The sequence below is a fragment of the Leuciscus leuciscus genome (assembly GCF_965113295.1).
Source record: "Leuciscus leuciscus genome assembly, chromosome: 10".
Taxonomy (NCBI): domain Eukaryota; kingdom Metazoa; phylum Chordata; class Actinopteri; order Cypriniformes; family Leuciscidae; genus Leuciscus; species Leuciscus leuciscus.
In genome coordinates, this window is record NC_138734.1 from 12,849,488 (window position 1) to 12,869,895 (window position 20,408).

At 37.6% G+C, this 20,408-nt stretch overlaps 1 protein-coding gene and 1 long non-coding RNA gene across 5 annotated transcripts in view; one reads left to right on the forward strand and one right to left on the reverse strand.

Moving 5' to 3' along the window:
• myo5aa (myosin VAa) overlaps positions 1 to 17,910 on the reverse strand; it is a 108,358-nt gene extending 90,448 nt beyond the window's left edge. For 3 of the 4 annotated variants that reach the window (XM_082182846.1, XM_082182845.1, XM_082182844.1), the window contains exon 1: positions 17,642 to 17,909. In XM_082182846.1, the coding sequence (XP_082038972.1) occupies positions 17,642 to 17,668 (27 nt within the window). In that variant the 5' untranslated portion in view covers positions 17,669 to 17,909. Of the gene's footprint in view, positions 1 to 17,641 lie in introns of all 4 variants that reach the window. The other variant, XM_082182843.1, reaches the window with a different exon arrangement.
• The window catches only part of LOC309508646, a 192,728-nt gene that overhangs the window by 57,430 nt on the left and 114,890 nt on the right, over positions 1 to 20,408 (forward strand). The window lies entirely within an intron of this gene.

Here is a 20,408-nt window from a genome sequence, read left to right on the forward strand (position 1 = left end):
TGATGCAAGAGAACAAACCTTTTGTAGAAGCTCAAACGTGCTGTGCAACATACGAGAATGAACTTCATTGGTTCAAACGTACTGCGTAACACACGAGAATGAACCTCATTAGTTCTTACATGCTTGAGCTTATTGAAGAATGTTTAGTCTAGATGTGAATAAAAGCCTAAATGTGTGTGCATGCATAGAGGGTTGTATACATGATAATTAATGGTCGACTCATATTGATTTTTTGATGGCTGGTGCCAATATCTTATAGAGCAAAGTATTTATACTTAAAGGAGAACTTGGTAACTTTTTTAACTTAATAAAACTGTCTAGAATTCATTTGGATGGTTAAACAACCTGTTCTGGTGATATTGGTGACTTTCCCCGCTCCCCCCAGGGTTCCCAGGCGGAAAACCAACCTTGCAACTTGGGGACTACCGTCCCGGCAAGATAGAAATTGGAAGTCTCGTGAGAAGCGAGAACGAGAACGAAAACGAGCGCGAAACACGAATTGCTTTACGGCAATTCGACATAAACACACACGCATGTATGATGTATTACCAGATGACCCACCTCGGTAGACATAGCTCCACACGATACAGTTGGCTTGCTCCGATCAAAACAAACGCACATGAGCAGCGGTAGAGAGGGGGAGGAGGCCGCCGCAAGTGAGTTTTTTACGACCGTGTTGTGAAATATACGCCCCCCCCACAGCTGTAGGGGGAGCTCGTGGGGAAAACATGCGACAACAAAAGGGAAAATCAGCGAAGAAGTGACTAGAGTTCGCTAGAGTTGCCGAGTTCTCCTTTAATATTTAATACGATTCATTTAATGAAAATTAAAATGGCATCAATATGGCCAACTGGATATAGCACAGCATAGTTTGAAATCAAGGGTTTAAAGTTTGTCAATTGAGTGTGTCCAGTGTCATTTGAACTCTCCTTTCCGCATTCAATCCGCATATACAGACAGAATACAAGCATTCATGCAGTCTACAAATGCACACTTCACAGATGGATTCGACTTAGTCTGCAAGGTTTGTGAAATCAAATGTTTATTAGATATTCAAATATTTGAATATAAATGTGTATTTGCTAAATGCTGACAGTAGATGAGAAAGTGTTATATTGTTTGCCTTTCTATTACTAATAATATAAAAGCAGACACTGTAATAATAATAACGTATTAGACAGAGTTGCTAAACAGAGAAGATGGAGAATGGAGCGCTGTGTGCTCAGTTGCCGGTGTTCTCAGCGATGTCAAAATAAAAGTCCCACTTCCAACACAATTTTACATAACATACGGTTCAGAAACAATACGCAAGATGCAGGGACTTATGCGTTTGTTTAACCTGAGTCTCTGGAGAAGACCATCCGAGAACTGAGCTCCTAGCAACAGAGAGACAGGAACAAGAGGAGAGAGGGTAAAAATAGCATCTCAACACGATCACATACGGTCACTACACCCGACACAACTTGCTCCTCTCTTCCACTTGGTCACATTCACACTCAATGACGATTACCCATAATGCCAGCAAATTGAGGATTACAAGACAATGTGAAAATCAGTGTGTGGTTGCAACACATCTGAAAAAAACATGATAATCCTCATGTGACACAACCACATGATTCAGCAGACAGAGACAGACATGCGCGCACACACACACCTGACCCAGCAACTAATGAAAGGGCATCTGTAATGTGACATAATACATGAACTTGTGGCATGTTGAGCACACACACACTCATATGAAATTATGCATCTAGAAGGTTTTATTATAGAAATATTCAATGCTCATCATAGGCCTCATACAAACTTCTAGGTTTTGGGATTGAAAACTGCATTTAAATGCAGTGAAAAGTTATCATTTTGTGTTTATACAGACAAGTCACTCACAAAAAAATGTCAGATATTGAGTAGTTATAACTACAGTAATGTCTCGACATCTCATGTCTTTAAAGGGGTCATATGATGGTTCTAAAAAGAACACTATTTTGTGTGTTTGGTTTAATGCAATGTGTTTACACGGTTTTAGGTTTTAAAAAAGTAATTATTTCACACATACTGTACATTATTGTTGCTCCTCTTTACAAAGCTCATTGTTCCAGTGCATTGTGTTTGACCCAAAAACCCTAAACGTGTGACGGATGTGTCACGTCCGTTACCATATTTGGAACATCAGCACCCAAAGCAATAATGACAGGTGATAATGTCGTTTGTTACTACCTTATCAATTCGAGCCCAAATCTGAACCTGAAAATGCAGATGACCAAGCTGATCGATCAACTTTGCCAGCGCGACTGGACCAGATCGTATTAGATTGGTAAGGTTTTATTTCAGTGGGGTTGTGTCCGTTCAAGCGTACGGAGATGCAAAAGAGGAATCAATGCCGTGTATGTATCTGAAACACGCCTCTCTGTGTGCGTGCCCTTCGGGTGTGTGTGGCTGTACCATAGACTGTAAAAAATATGGACAAAGCGTCTGTGACGTCACCCATAGACTTTCTGAAGAACGGGTTTGAAGCCATTTATGGGGGGTATGGGCGGCGCCATCTAGGAAAATCTTGGGAAATCCTAACCCCGCCCACCTTCTGACCTGCCCACTCGCTCGCTCTGCTACTCCGGTTATCTCTGTGTATATTTAGGCAACGAAATATGTTATAAAACACCATACTAACTCTTTTCGTTTTCATTTAAAGAAATCTTAAACATTATAGCCACACAAATGTGGTTCAGGCAACGCGTATTGATTATATTCACTGCACATAACGTTTGCCTATTTATAAAAAAACTAACAAAATATAAAACACAAACCTGCCTCTTTTCGTTTTAAAATATAATATAAAAATATTAAACATTTTAATATGGTCCAGGCAATATGTGCATTTGTACTAAACAACAGATGTTGCAGTAAACAACATTACAGATCATGTTCGTTGTATTAAAATTTAAAATGACAAAACTCAACCCAGTCTCTTTTTGTTAAATTTCAGTTTTATCAATATTAGCTATAATAAAAGTATAAGTAAAAGGTACAAGAAGCTATACAAATAAAGCAAAAAATTCTGTCAAACATACAAAGTCAGTGCTCGATCTAGTCTAACCATACAATGGTAAAGTTAAATAGCTTACAAACTTATGAAACTTCCCCTCAGCCAAACCGATTGGCCAGGGAACAAATTATAGATTGACAAGACCAAAAATCGCCCGTTAGATATACACAAGACAAATTATATCTCATGTTTAACCACTACAGAGACGTCAGAGTCAGCGGCAAACGTCAGAACGACTAGCCGAGGAAAGGCTGTTCCAGGCGGGGTACATGAACGCCAAACGCCCGGCCATCGCTGGATCTCACAACTGGATACAATTTTCATAAATCTTTATAAATAAACCACAGATTTGAGCTTTAAACAACTACATTCTCGCCTGAAAAACTCTTAAAACTACATTTCATGATACAGAAACAGTAGTATTATATGCCAACTGTATTAAAAAATGGCGCTTCTTATGTTGTCATTCTCCGTGGCGCTGCCTTGTCAGCTGTCAATCAAGCTGTCAATCAAAGTTAACCACGCCCTTATTGTCATACATTTTATGTCTAAATACGATCTAAACTAACGAGTTAGAAAAAAATTAACAGCCCTCATGGTTGTCAGGCACTCGGAACCTATCGAAAAACACAATAAAAGTCCATGGGACCAACCTGTAAAAACATGAATTTATGCTGTGAAAACTGACATTTTAACATGGGGGCTATGGACATTTGCTCCCTTTTGGGACCTCGCCCTAGCGGATTTTCGATGTATTGCAGTTTTTCGCACTTCCGGGTAGGCTTCATTTTTCAGATCAGAATGAGGTGAGGAACGAGGAGTGAGAAAGCTTCCAGAGGAGTCATGAGCGAGGATACACCTCCCTCGCATCCTAAGGGGGAATAGCTAAGATGCTAAGGAAAGTACGGCGCTATGATTTCAGCGATGCGGAAAATACGGAGGGCTCACGGAATCTAGTCATAAAAAACTGAAAAATCAAGAAATTACTGTAGAGCGTGAAATTTCACAGAATTCGTCAAATTTTTGATGAATAAATAAAAAGCAGGTCAGTACACTTAAAGGGATAGTTCACTTTGAAATTAATTTTTGGTATGTTTTAGCTTACCTCAAGGGCATCCAAGATGTAGGTGTCTTTTTTTCCGCAGTAGTTTCAATTTTGATATTTTTAGGTCAAACCGTTCTTGTCTGTCAGTCATATAATGCAGGTCTATGGTCATTATCTCAAAACACAAGCACAGAGTCCAAATTAAAACAATTCCCCGTCGTCCAAATGAAACAATTCCCCATCGTAAGTACACATTGATGGCCTAAGACACGAAACGAGCGGTTTGTGTGAGAAAACGAACAGTATTTATATCGTTTTTACCACTTATACACAGCCATGTCCGAGTGATCTGATCTGACGTGTGCGCAGACTGTCGCCTTGTCTACGGCAGTTCATTGGAACGAATGTCTTTAAGGCAACATCTAGCGTATATATCTATGCACCAGTCTGCGTACACGTCAGATCAGATCACTCGGACATGGCTGCGTATAAGAGGTAAAAACGATATAAATACTGTTCGTTTTCTCACACAAACCGCTCGTTTCGTGTCTTAGGCCATCAATGTGTACTTACGATGGGGAATTGTTTAATTTGGACGACGGGGAACTGTTTTAATTTGGACTCTGTGCTTGTGTTTTGAGATAATGACCATAGACCTGCATTATATGACTGACAGACAAGAACGGTTTGACCTAAAAATATCAAAATTGAAACTACTGCGGAAAAAAAGACACCTACATCTTGGATGCCCTTGAGGTAAGCTAAAACATACCAAAAATTAATTTCAAAGTGAACTATCCCTTTAAATCAAATCGTAGGGCTGGGACGGTTACCGCATTATCGCGGTCACGTGACGCTTACCGCGGGTCTGAGCTCGTCACCGTCATCACCGCAAAAAAAAACAAAAAACAAAAAACACTGGCCTTCACATGTGTTCACGTTGTGTCTAATGACATGGATTCATTGATTCTAATGACATGGATTGTGTCTAATAACATTGTGTCTTACATGGATTCAAGGTTTTCTAAACAAAACTTATCATCAAAAGATGGAGCAAATCCGACCTTTCGCAAGTTGGGGAGCGCGATGTTCCATGACACATAATAACATTCCATTCGTAGGCTATTGACTATAACCCCTTATTTACACTCTGTGGCGCGTTAGGCCGGTGACACACTGGATGCGTGGCGACGCGGCTACCGGAGCTGATCGCGCCCACTCTAGTCAATGCTTGTGTTTACACCAGCCACGACGCGGCGCGTTTCAGAAGCGTCTCTCCGCGCCGCTTCGCTAAATATAGGCGCGGACGCTGCGTCCAAGCCGCACCGTAAAAAAAAAAAAGGAAAAAAAAAGTATTTTTCAAAATAAACACCCTGTGCAGACTCCCAATTATATTGCAAATGTCTTATAGCCTATAATTTGAAGCCCCAAAAGCAGGACCTCAGCTTTTAATTGCGCGTGCTTATTTAACACAATTCTCTCACGTGAAGACCGCGTTTGTCAACCCTCGCAGAGTCGTGGAAGAAAATGGAATGGATAAGAAAATGGATAAGTAGGCTACATAATCAAATTCACAAATATTACACCATTTAAACATTATTAAAAATAATTTTTCCATTTGTTTAATTTCAAGATCTAAGGTGAATTATCCATTGTTGCTTTTACAGCTACAAAGCTGGAACACTAAATGATATTCAAAGTCACATTGCATGCTTTTAACATTAATTAAAGAACATAAACAGTACCTGAGATTATCATTGCCATGTTTGTTGTTATAGCCACGACGTCACAGAAAAAAAAAACTGGGGGGAGGGTGGGGAGGGGTGTTGAGGTTTAAAGCGGTTTACCTCTATACCGCAGTAATTTCTTGCTTTTCAACCACGGTAAGAAAAAATCCATACCGTCCAAGCCCCATCAAATCGCGATATAGACTGGTGTAGGCTATGTGAATGTTAAACTGCAAAAGACTATTTAAATATGAATCCTGCATGTTCTGCATGTCTCTTTGTGAATGAATGGCGCAGATGAGCGGTTTCATTTACCACACACACACACACTGAAGCATGCGTGACGCTCTGTGTTTCCAGCCTCTGCCACCTAACTATATGAGGACATGAATGCATTAACTTCATCTCCAGAGCCGCTCTGAGTCACTTTGTGAGCATTTTACCGATTCATTTGAGAAAAACTATCGTCATATACTGTATCATAAACACAAAGAAACTCAAAGGTGTTCATGGCAACCCATCAAAATAAAAGTTTGGTTTAACTTGAACAGGGTCCGAAATTAACAACCGCCAAGCGCCAAATGCGGGTAGATTTTCAGTTTGGCGAGTAAATCTCAAAAGGCTATCCGCCACAGTGGCGGGTGAATGTTCATACCAAAATAATAAAATTTTCAGCGCGCACTCACTATTCAGAGCGCCAAGCGTCAAGCTTCCTCCCGTACTTTTTCACAAGCGTCCTTGACAGGGCGGCCAGAGCTTCTTTGCAGCTCAAGTCGGCAGCGGTGTGTACGTAACAGTTACAGTTAACGCTCTATCTGTTGACGGCGCTGAGGAAAAAGGATATGTGAAGCTCCCGCCACTGGAAGCGGTCGCCGCCCATTTGTGTCCTGCTCATCAAACGTCTTCAGCACTTGCGGATCATGCATACCCCGCCGCTGGCCAGGCTGCTTCTGCTTTACACACCATGGCCGTTCTTTTCTCGATAAAATTAGTTTTCTTATAGCGTTTGCAACGCAATACTCGTTCCCTACTTCCCTTATCTCTCAGGGAACCGAGGTTACGTAAGTAACCGAGTACGTTCTGCCTTCCCTTCCACATGAGTCAGGAAACAAAAAAAAAACAAAAACAAAAAAATATATATATATATATATATATTTCACCCCAATGATAGTAATATTTCATATATTTCTCTCATTTTGATCAATATATATATATATTTTTTTTTTTTTTTTTATTATACATTTCAAATTTTGCTCTGGACAATTTTTAATGTTTGTATTCAACATAATAGGCCTACCTTATTATCTCAATTAAAAGTACTGAAATGAATGTATATGTGATATGTGCGGAGCCTGATTGAAATTATTATTAACATTATTTTCGAGCTGCATCCTCGGTTTATTCTCAAATATTATTGTTTGTCTAAAGTGGTGTAGACAAACTATATGAAACAATATGACCAAGGATACAATCAGCACACGCAGTCGTCTCTCCGTAGTAAACAGCGGCGTGTTGTCTGCCGGATTTTCCACCTCTTTGTTTACTTCCGGGAGTTCTGTTGAAATTTTCCCGCACGTTAATTCTGACCAAATGAAGTGCAGTTATGGAAATGCGTTCCGAGTGATGTGGATGTTGTCACGTGACTGCATTTTGGTTCGTTTTATCAACTCATAAACTGATTAGGACCGGAGTGATCAGTGTGGTGTGAAAAGGAACCAAAACGCCTTAAAAATGCTACAAAGTATCATTTTTCGCCCTTGGTCCGGACCAAATGAACCGAACTACAGATGTGAAAGCACCCTCAAAAGTATATGAAGCGCATCGAGTCCAACAGCATGCAAAGGTTAACCCGGGGGAAACCCCAGCATGAAGACTTAACCAGGGTTTAGATGAGACTAATCCCAAACAGGTGAACTACACCTCTAACTAACAGTCATTAACTTAATCTTCACCTGATGTGACATTCCAATCCCATTCAATTGGAGTGTTTCATTGAAACCCACACTGATCTCACAGAGCCACGTGAAAACTCATTTCAGGAACACGTCATTCACTCTGACAACATTACCTAAGTATTATGTTCATGAAGTGAAGATTATGAGGTGATTCAGACATAGGCTACTCATTCTTTCACTGCATTTTTAAGTGCCATCATGAATGCAGTCTTGCACACATGACTATCAATGATCTGTATTAAAACAATAGTTTACCAAAAAATGTAAATGCTTTCATTGTTACCAACCCTCATGTCGTTCCAAACTCGTATGAGATATTCTGAAGTAATGCCAACTATAATGAATGGAGACTGAAGCTTTCAAAAAGAATTCAAAGACATTGTTGACAGTACTAATATGTCAATATGACCTGAGGTCATATGATAACTTTGTGTGAAGAATGTATGCAAGTCTAGTGATTATTAACTGATAATTTTGACCCCAGACCTAGTTCTCCTTAGTTCATGAGAGAAGTAGCAATGTCTAATTGGAAACCAATCCTTCTTTTGAGTCTCCAATAAATCAGTTGATTGGTTAAAAAATGATCTGAACAATTTGGTCAAGAATTGCAGTTATTCACTGGCTTGATGATATTGGCGCAGAGGTTAAACGCTCAGTAGGTTATCAGTTAATAACATATCGATCTGTTCTTTGCAAAGCGCTATTTTATGAAAACTGGAATATAACATAAAAGGGTGACACATAACATTTTTTATGCACTATTAATAACTTCTTTAGTTGTCTTAAGGGTGTGCAATATAAGCAAATAGTTACATACTGTAATAACAAAAACGATGGTTCAACAGTTCAACTGACAAAACATTTTTACTGATATATCACCCAACCTAAGTTGCCTCACACAATAGATAAACTAGTGTTGTCTTAAATAAATTTTCGACATGTATCGGCACTGAAATATTTGAAATTGTTCCAATATTCATTTTCCGCAGAAGTGATACACCAATGCATATCGAAGCTTGTTTCCGCCACGGAATAAAACGAAATAAAAGGTAATTGTGACTTTTTTTAATCTCAATTTTATTTTTCTCAGAATTGTGAGATATACACTGACAACTACGAGTCGAATTCTGAGAAAAAAATGTCAGCTCACAATTCTGAATTTATAACTCACAATTACAAGTTTATATCTCACAATTCTGACTTTATAACTCAGAATGTTAGTTTATATCTCACAATTCTGAGGAAAAAAAGGTGATATAAACTCGACATTGCGAGAAAAATTTCAGAATTGCGAGATAAAAAGCTGAATTACCTTTTTAATTTTTTATTCAGTTGCGGAAACCAGCTTCCATAGATACCAGCTCTATTTATTGCTCTCTCTTCTGTCCGATAATGAGCTGGCACCCCCCCAGCTCCTCTTACTCACCCGCCTCAATTCACTCTGGTTGAATAGTGTTGGTGTTATAGGGCCTGAATTTCAGCACAGGATTACACTATTTTACTTATTCCCGCAGGTTTCGCATTCACATCCAAAGCGTGCACACATAAAGCCACCTCTCAAACAGCTTGCAAGTACCAAACTGAGTTATTTTCCACGGCTTATTGCGCTTAAACGGTCAAATACACACAAAATTATGTAAACATGCCCGTCTTGGCAAGTTTTCACATAAACACATTCGGTTAGGTCTAAAGTGAACATTTGGGAGAGACAACGCATGTGTAACAGTATATTGGATCTGTAGATTAGCTCTTAAAGTGACAGCAGCCTAATAAACCTGCTGATGTCTATGTCATTAATGTTAATAAAAACAATAGAAAAAGAGAAATCACTCACTGCTCTTGACTAAATTACTTTGTAACTTTAATTGTAAGGATTATTCTGTTTTTAACAATGAAGTCTATCAAGTGTTGTTTTACATTTGATTAATTGGCTCAATGCAGTATTTCTGAACCTGAATGCTACTGTTAAACCTACCTGACAAATTTAAAGCACTGTTTTTTTCATTTGTATATTTATTCTACAGTATTTATTTGTGCTGTTGTTTGTAAATTGTTTGTTGGTTCATATTTTATTACTGACTGTTTACTTGTCTTTTCATTTTTTTGTAAATTCAATCCAAAGTTTGAAATCAAGCTTCCTTGTGCTTTGTCTAAGCTATTGCAACAAAATTACCCCATTGTAAAAACACAAATGCATTGAGGGTAAGTTTACATGGCAACGATGTGCTAAAAACGGAAATGTTTTTTCTTTGTACAGATTGTTTGTCCGAGTTTCATTCTAAGGATGTTAATTTTGATAACACTGTATTATTACTTTGTCTTCTGGGTAAATTTCATCTTCACAAAGCCAGAAACATTCACTGTAATCCTAATTTTATAATGTTCTCCTCTGATACAAAGTCCAATTTTACTTCCTTTAAGAAAATTTTAAAACCTTTGAACACAAAGGCTTCGGAAACATCATTCTTGAATCTGTTGTAAGGAACCTTTAATTATTCATGATGACAAAATGTTATATTGTGTTGATTTCCGTAATTTTTATAACCACTTGTGATGATGTCCGTATGCCAACCTTATTTCTTACTGTTAATATCTGTATCCTTTCATTTGCAAAAAAAAAAGCAAATGACTAAACACGTAATAGCCTACGCATGTCCATGATGTCACCGTTTCCACAGATTCGTGTTTTTGTAGTTCACACGAAGATGATAAGGCTATCGTTTTCAAAAACTTGCATTTTAAAACCCGTTTTCAAAAGTTTTAATTTTCAAGTCACCTAAACGCTGTTGTCGTGTAAATAAACGTCCAAAACGCATAAAAAAGCCGTTTTGTCGTTGAAAACGGTGTCGTGTAAACGGCCCCTGAGTGAGCAAATATTTAGGTGAGATAATTGTAATGGTAGTTGATTCATGTTTATATGTGAATATAAACCTAAATTTGAAAAGAATCTGTTCATCGTTTAAAGCGATCACGTCTCTTCAGAAGACTTGGATCGATTCATATGGATTACTGTTACGATGCGTCATGTGGGATACTTTTTTAAGGCTTGAAAATATTGATTGCCAAGAATTTCAATGGATGGACAACAAAATTATGAGATAATATTACAAATATACATATGGCAGTTTTTCCCCATAGTATCGAAAATGGTATCGAATATCAATATTTTTCAAGGTAATGTATCGAATGCATCGTGACAACACTAAGATAAACTCCAATTCTTCAAGCATGTGCAAATGACTTAAAAATCGCTAAATTGTGATGATTAAAATACAAAACCAAATATGACCTTTTTAAAAGAGGAATGTTATTATTTGTGTGTGTTTTAGAGAGAGAAAGAGAGATGGGGGATGGGGAAGGTACTTTACAAAGCATTTGTAAATCGTTTCACGGCCAAACGGAGATTATAGAATTAACCCTCAGCTTTCACTTCAGAAGTCACAACTTGTTTTCCTCTGTACACTTACACTTGCCTCACTCCACTCATCCGCTCGGAGATAAACAGAGATCCATTTTGATCAAACACACTGATCACATTTGAAATCTCAAAGAGACAAAGAGGTCAGATTCAATCAAAGTGAGTCGATTCCTCCGTAAATCTTGATGTTGAACGTCCAAAAGCCCATAACACTGGTCTGCGGTACAGCCCTCTGGCAATTCATAAACTCATAAAACAGAGACACACTATAATCCACCCCTCATTCTGGACAGACCACATGGCTTTCTGTGTGAGAGCTTGAAGATTACAGAATCAATTACATGAAATTCCTCATCTGTATGACATTCACATCTCAGCTGACTGCAAACTGTGTGAGAGAAATTTGTATAAAGGGAAAAGTTCACCCATGTGACACCTCAGAAAAATGTCCAAGCTGTTCTATTCCATACAATAAAATGTATGTGATTTACATTTACAAGCTGCATAATATATCCTGTACACAATATAATTATTATATAATAACAACTCAATTTAAGTTGCACACTGGTCACACTTCTTGAGAATACAAGCATGAATAAGATCTGTTCTTTACATAAAGGTGTTGTATGACTAAATACTTGGAATATAGTATGGACTACTTTAAGATACTCTTATGATGTTTTTGTGTCCTTTTTGAAACTTGACAGCCCCAGTCCTTTCACTTTCATTGTGCGTAAAAGAGCAGTTTAGACATTCTGCTAAACATCTTCGGGCGAGTTATCCCTTTAAATGTTACATGATGCTCTGTGCTTTGACCTCACAGTCTAAAGGAGAAAACAAGGAAAAATAGAGAGGGAGAATAGAACAGACCATCACATGACAGACGCTCATGTGAAAATCTGCTGCCTGCTGTTTCCCAGAGTCTCCCTTCACCAGCAAACCCTTCACCCTCCGCACTGTTACTATTGACCAGCTCTCACATATGCTTGCCAAAAATGCCTGAAATCCCACAAAATCTGTTTGTTGGACAAAAATAACAACATTGCGCTTGTTTACAGTTGCTCCAAGCATTCCTAAGCCAGGTTATCCAGGATTCTCTGGGGCACAGAACAGTGTTAACACCCATACTGATGAATAACCACAGCCGAGACAGGATCTCATCCAAACGTAATGACGCAAGATTAAATTCAGTCAAATTAAATGGAGATGCGATGTACACACGGACAATAAAATCCCATGATATGAGATCACGGCCCATTTCCTTCAGGCCACTGAGCAGAGCGTCTTCCTTATAAGCATAATTGTTGCATGATTCAATCCTTATCAGTTCCCACTGATTCATGCTTATGGATACTGCATAACCACAACAGAAAATTATGACTATGAAAAAATAAGCTTTGTAAATTAAACTAGTTCATCTCATATCGCCCCTGAAAGCATAAATATTAAAATGGGATAGGTTTGGAGCTATTATTGGATATATTTCTCTTTTTCTGTATCTATAATTGTGTAAGTAATGTAGTAAGTACTAACTGACGGATTTTTTCGTCTTATTTTTTTCAATAAAAAAGCAGTTATTTAATGTCATTCACCATCGTTTTGAGGCTCTCTTTTTTTATAAAAAATTTTTATCGGTTCAGGCACCGGTACCGTTTTAAAAGTATCGATTTGGCACTGGTATAAAAATAAAAAAAATAAAAACTATACCCAACCCTACTTTGGAGTGGACTTTGAGCTTTGTAACCTTGCTGATTTTTGTTATGTTCAAACAGCAACATTACACACTAACTAAAGATGAAAAAGTGAAAAAGCATAATAGGACCCCTTTAAATTCAATGCATTTTTACATTTTATCATTATTATTATTAGTAGTAGTAGTAGTAGTAGTAGTAGTATCTAGTTAATTAATCTAATCTAATCTGTATCCATAATAGTTACAAAGTATTTGCTGAACTGAACCCAAACTGAATCAGTTCGACCTAGAATTGATGTAACTAAAAATAAAAATAAATGTATGTGAGTCTTTTTCATGCAACAACAAGAAAATGGTCAGAAAATGTTACATTCATAGGCATATTCCAATAAATGTTTGAAAAAAAGAATACAAAAATAAAAAAGGGGGAAAGACCACCAGGGATTTTCAAACCAATTCATATAGTTTCTCCAAAAACCCTGATCACCAACTAAGAAGGAAGTAGCACAGTGAAATTAGATGTGTTAAAAACAAGCAAAAGGATATTAATTCCAGTACTTACTTTAACAAACATAAAATCCAACTCCTGGTTCATGTTTAAGCATAAACTGCTCTATTTCATACTGAACAATAAAATAATGAAGCCTGCCCTATTTCTGCCAAAGCTGGAAGCAGGTTATGGATCGCTCAATGCATCTGATTGGATCCCTGATCCCAGGCGGATAGGCTATATATTGAGGGACTCTGAGAGAGACGGTCTTCCGAGTGGCTGATACTCTAGTCAGCAGAGAGAATTGTTTGTCTGTATCCAACACTCTAGTGTCACATGAGCAAGAACAGAAGCTTTTAAAATGAAAAAAGAAAAAATGTATCATTCTGCAAAGCACGTACAACAACTGCTGCTTGCAGGAGGGACGGTCAGTGGACAGAATCAACAAGAAAGATACGTTTAAAACTTGTATGTGAACATGTCAACAGATGCCACATGCAGATAGTACAGGGATCTTGTTTAACGCTCATTCCATTTACCCCTATACAGAGCTCATTTACCTCCTAGTAATGCAACGCACATGTCAAGGGTTTGCCATTTTTTAAAAAAAAGAAAGAACGGAGTCATTCACATAGGCCTATCTGTTTATCACACGAAGGCCCAATAACATTGTTACATAACATAGAATGTCTAAGATAATAAAAAGATAAGCATCCATGTTGGTTTAGAACATTTTAAAGGTCCAGGTATTCTGGAAAGTTTGTTTTGGCAAGCTGTTTCAAACTTCACAAACGAACTCCAAACAAACTTCGTTTTGGCCTGATTTTGTTGTAAATGATGTCAGTTCATTCTTTGATTTCAACTGAAATATATCAGGGCCTTTACACCATTTAAAACAATAATGTATTTTCCTTACACCTTGAATGTGTGAACATCCTACTCAGTATTTTCTACATGTTTTTAAATGTATTTTTCAAGTTATCATTAATTATTAATTCATAAATATCATATAGTTTTTGGAAGGTTGTACCATATAACATTAGTTTTACAACCTGAACTAACCTTGCCTTGTTATAAAAAAGGTCAAAATATCTAGTTTAAGAGTCTTAATGAACTAAACACACAGCATGGTCTTCGGGAGTCCTCTCTGTAATGTAGTTTCTTGTTTCTGCATGTTGGCAACAAAAGTTTTACAAATATTTGTAATATTTTAACAAAACTACTTTGCTGCTTTTTTCTCCAAAAAATAAAAAAGTTTATGCCAAACTGCTTAAGATTTTGAAGAATTTTATCCTCATAATGAGGCTTTTTCTCTAATAATTTCCTCAACCTCATGTAGTTCCAAACCTGCGTGACTTACTCTCTTCTAAAAGAACGCTGTGGTGCAAACAACACTTTTTCAAATGATCCTTTATGTTTCACAAAAAAAGAAAGAAAATCATATTTAGAATGACATGATAATAATGTATTGCATGTATTTGTAATGGATTTTTGAATAAATTGTGCTAACAGATCTCTGGATGTTCAAACGTTTACAAGCACACATCTACCTAACCCCAGCATTAACACATCAATGATGCCTGTTGACTGTTGTTCAGAGTCATGATGAGGTAATAAGGACAAAGCAGGAGTGATGCCATTAAATTAAAAGTTTGCAAGTCTGTCAAACCTTGCACTGTTCCTGGCTTTGTGTAGCACCTGCCACTCTGCAGATTCTATTGAAAAATCCCACCATTAGAAACATATAGCTGAGGTTTATTTTTTTAAAAGATCCTTGATCATTTCAACCTGATCTTATTATTTCAGTGTCCAATGTGTACAAACTATATTGGATCTGACAGCAAACCTGCTTGACTAGCAACAACTATTATTGACATAACTCAACCTCACAGAAATAAATTAAATAATAAAAAGGAAAATACAACCTCATTATATAAATAGCTTTCTCTTTACACAAAGTTCCAGATGGTCTGTTAGTATACAGTCTCTGGTTCATGTCATGAGTGCAATTTCACTCTCTGTTATAAGGTTCTGGTGATTTAGCAAAAAGTAAGATCTGCAAGCAGCCTGAGGCAGAATTCCATACTAGCAAAAAGAACTGGCCATTCCCTGCATCAATGCAAGGTTTATCCAGAGAACATGAGCACACACAAATACCTCTGTGTTCTCAGTGTGAATATGACTTCCTGGATTCATTGACCTTTGAGAGAGGATAGGAAAACCTCATGCTGACTGCAAGACTGCCAAATAAAATATTCAGACATGACATCATTGCAGTTAAGATCGTTATAACAATGCTTTAATTGTCTACTGATTGTCTTAACAGAGACACTACAAGATTACACTGCATTAAAGGAATAGGCTAGTTCATCCAGAAATGAAAATTATGTCAATTTACTCGCCCTCATGTGGTTCCAAACTCATACCGTGGCTTTCTTTCTTCTGCAGAGCATGTAAGAAGATATTTTGAAGAATGTTTCAGGTGTTTTTGTCCATATAATCAAAGTCAAGTCAGAAACTTTTAAACTCAAAAAAAAGGAAATCAATCAATACAACTCGATTGATATAATCCAATGCCATGATGTTTGGGCATGTGATGTGTGAGAACCAATGCGGTTTGATGTTAGTTGAGGTTTGAGGTTTGTGTTGAATGTCTTGATCTGATATACGGGTGAATAAAGGCTTAAGGTTTCCGAGCTGTTCATCATACAAAGTGATTGTAGCACTTCAGAAGATTCATTTGATGAAAAATGTTGACCCTTTTGACTCTCATAATATGGACAAAATCAGCTGAAACATTCTTCAAACTATGATCTTCTTTGTGTTCTGCAGACGAAAAAAAAATCATATAGTTTCAGAACGACATGAGGGCGAGCGTATGACCAAATTCTCTTTTTTTCATTCAGTAGTCAATTCAAATGTTGAATGCTTTTAGTGAAAAAATATGATGTTATGACAAAAAACATGGTTGAATCAAACTAAGTGGTTGACCAAAATGGGTTTTTCAATAGCTGTATATGAATATCTGTAGCAGGGTGGCCAATGTCTTGTATAATTTCAATACATGCCTTTAACAAATGTAGGATTTAATTATAAATGAGATGCACAACTTGCCAGGACATAAACAAGCAATACTGTATATCAGTAGACCACTAAACACAATCACGCTAGACGCTACCCATTTAAAAATGCACAAGTCTACTAAAAATAACCCTTGTCAAGCTACAAACCCTTGTTGTAGGCTACATGCGACTTGAATCTAAATAAATGTGCGGTGCTCTAGCAGCTTTCAAAAGGATCCATCAGTGCATTTACAATAAGACAGCTGCATCATGGGGGATGGGTGGGCCTCCCCCCCTTCTCTCCCTCGCTTCCCCGTAAGGAAAAAAAGCCATTCGTCATCTGAGACATCATCATGACTACATATGTGATGATGTCATGTTTCGACTTCTACGCAACAATATTCCAATGGATTTTTTTCTCAAGGAGACACGCCTTGATCTGTGCGGACCGGCCTACAGGCCGCAGTAGGGGATTGCAAACAACTACAATGGAAGACGCGTGGATGTTCGATATGCTTGCATCAGCACCAGAAATGGTTGCATCATCCCATGCAGGCAATGATGCTCGCATCAGCACCGCCTGCATCCCACTGGCTCCCTGCGGTCAGCCATCAACTACAACTGTGACCCATATCAATACATAACAGGCCTTTGAAAACCCCAGCTTGCCTGCCAAATACTCCCAATCTTTGCTATCCAAGGATGCCGAAGGTGTCTGTCCATCAACAGTCCACCTAATAGGCTACAGTTCACAACATCTTTCTAAATAAAATGGCTAGCAATGCAGGGGAGTCATGCACATTTAACTGTATTCATATTAAATGCTTTGTTTAATGCGATCCCAAATAATTAAGGTTAATTTAAAGGACAAATCGAATAGCAATCTCTGCAGACAATGGAAAAAAAAAAACTCTAAAACACAAGATATGACAGCAATATTTCACACATCTTCGTATTACTATTAAACAATAGATTGTTCATCGGACATAAGGCATGCATGATGAATTACTTCATTCAAATGATCAGAGGACAAAAATGACAACATATGCCCTAAGCATTACGCGTGAGCAACGAGCATCAACAATAACACCACTTTCAGACAGACATATGCAGGAACTGGCATCGCGTTGACACATTTTCATTGCATTTACAGTCTTTTTTGGCATTAGTATTTGATGTCAACACGATCGCATGATGAGTGTGTGAGTTACCTTTGTATATAATTCAGACGCAGCCATGATGATGATCGCACAATGTTCCTGCAATCACAGTCAGCTGAACATCCGATCAACGGCGAACATTCAAATCTCTTTTCTAGATCTCACTCTGTGAAAAGCCTTTAGAATAATGTCATGGAGACAGAGGATTCGGCTCATTCCTCATGAATCCGCCCGTGTTTTTGGCGTGTTCGTTCTTGGTGAGATCTATGCAGGGAATGAGTCAATGAAAACGCGGTTGCCATGACCGAGAGAACTAATGACGCAAGAGTGCGCTCTGGTGGACAACACTGGACCATCACAAACTGGCATCCCACCAGTTTTCTTTTTTTTCTTTTTTTTATGAGGACACATAACGAAAAAGATTAATAATCATACGAATCGCAGTAAATGTAGATAGTACATATTATAGTTATATACAAATAAAATATATTAAAATGACATGTAACAAAAAAAATATATATATATATATATATATATATATATATATATATATATATATATATATATATATATACTCTGAAGACTCCCCCCAGTGAATCTCGGTCATTTCCATACTTTCCCCTACTTACACGTCTACTCGTTGAAACCACTGTATAGTTTACCGAAAGTAAAAAAAAAAAAAAAAAAACATTGTTAGGCTACTAGTAAAACGTATTGCAAACTACAAACTGTAAGTCGTACGGCTGCGGCAGTTCGTGACATAGTCATAGTCGTGACATGGTCAAGAAATTTAATCTATTGATTCGTGTTCGTGAACACGAATTTCCCTTTTTATTCTTGTCACTCAGCACGTGACTTTCATAAGAATTAGCCTATCTTTCATGCCTGCACCACGTTTTTCTTTCAGCCAATCTCATTTGACCTTTTTTTTTTTTTTTACTTTAAGCGCTACATTACTCAATATTTAATCAGAGATTTTTTTTTGTCCTTGTTTTTATTCTGTAGGCTACTCACCACGTAAATCGTCGTCAATGGTTCCTTCCAGTTAAAATATAGTAAATATATTCCCGTTAATTAACGAGACTGCAGAGTTGTGCCACGGCCATCGCTTCTAAATGTTGCTGTTTCTTCTTTGAGAAATACTGTTCAGTTTGGTGTCAAATCTAACAGTAGGCCTATAATACTACAATACCCATGAGCCTTATCGACCGTTATGACCATCAGTTTGAATTGTTCCTCCTTGAAAATAATATTATTTAAATTACATTTTAATTTCAATAAATAAAATTACAATTATTTAATTGAATTAATAAGTTGACGCCAGAATGAATCATGATGTTCGTCAGCATCCGTTGCTATGGAGACAGAGCCAGTCTTTGCGATTGGCTGATTTCTTCAGTTATTTCTCATTGAGCTCAAACCACTGTGCAGGTGTGAGGCTCATAATTAAAACGTTTTTGCTTAAATGTTTCTCTGCCATTACACTCGCATGGTTTACATGTTAGGGCAACGAAAGCCCAACAAATGGTTTCCTCATTATCAGAGAAAAATAAGCTAACTCTAGTTATCTAGACGTCTAGGTGTCATTTTCTCTCGATCATCGTGGTTCACACTCAACGTCACTGTAAACTTGGTCTAACATTACTGCATATAAATCTGGGATGAGGAACCCCAGACGCATGGTCCTGGTCGCCCAGGAAATAGAAAAAATGTATCTTAAGTATTTATAGGAAAATGGGATAGGTGTACACTCTCACTATAGGTGTACACTTTTTAAACCTTATATCAACATGCCTATATACATGTTCTGTTCGAACCAAGCTATGTTACACCTGAATTTCAAAACCCAAAGGCACTTTTAAGAGCCAACCTCTATCTATCTCTTCATCAATTTCTATCTTTCACAACCTCTCTGTCCATCTATCTCACGATCTGTATTTCTATCCATCTCTCAAATCTATATGTTTATCTATCTCACAGTCTTTATCTATTTCTCAATCTTTCCTCTCTGTCTGTCTTACTTGTCTGTCTTATCCGACTTTGTCAGTCTGTCTGTCTGTCTGTATCTGTCTGCATTGTAATGGCAACCAAACATAACCTTGACTCACAGGATCCCCACTACCAAGAGGGCAGAAGCATGGCTCTTGAACTGAAACATGACCACATTCTAGCTGAAGCCAGGGTTATTGTTTTTTATACCTTTATATACCTCAATCATTTTATACTTGAACATACAGTTGGGGGACAAATTAAAGTAAAAATGTGCTGAATGTGGAAGAAGGATGAGTGCAGAAGATTTCATTCTTGAGTTGATGCAATTAACATCCTATCATGTTCTGTGGCATGTGTTAATGAGGGAATATATTTTGGAAGAATGGAGCTCCATCCCCCCCGAGTTATAGAGACATGGAGACGGCTCATTTAAACCATTCAACACCTTAATAACACACTATGTTGTGTTTTCCTTTCACTAGTTACCCCCACTAATTAATTAAATTAAATTCCAGTACCTTTAACAACATCAGTCTTACAAGAAACATTCACTCCAACACACAGCTGTGGAAAGGAAACGTGCACGCTCTGGAGACCCTTCACAGACCTCTAAAAGGCACTTTCAGGACATGGCAAGGCGAGGAAGGCGACGCCAAGCCTCAGCTACAGGTTATCTATTATTTGACATTTGTAGTAATCTTTTAATTCATTGTCCTAACATGTAAACTTAACTATGTCCGTCTAATGGCAGAGAAAGGCATCAATTATAACATTTAAAGGAGTAGTTCACTCTAAAATGAAAATTAGCCCATGATTTACTCACCCT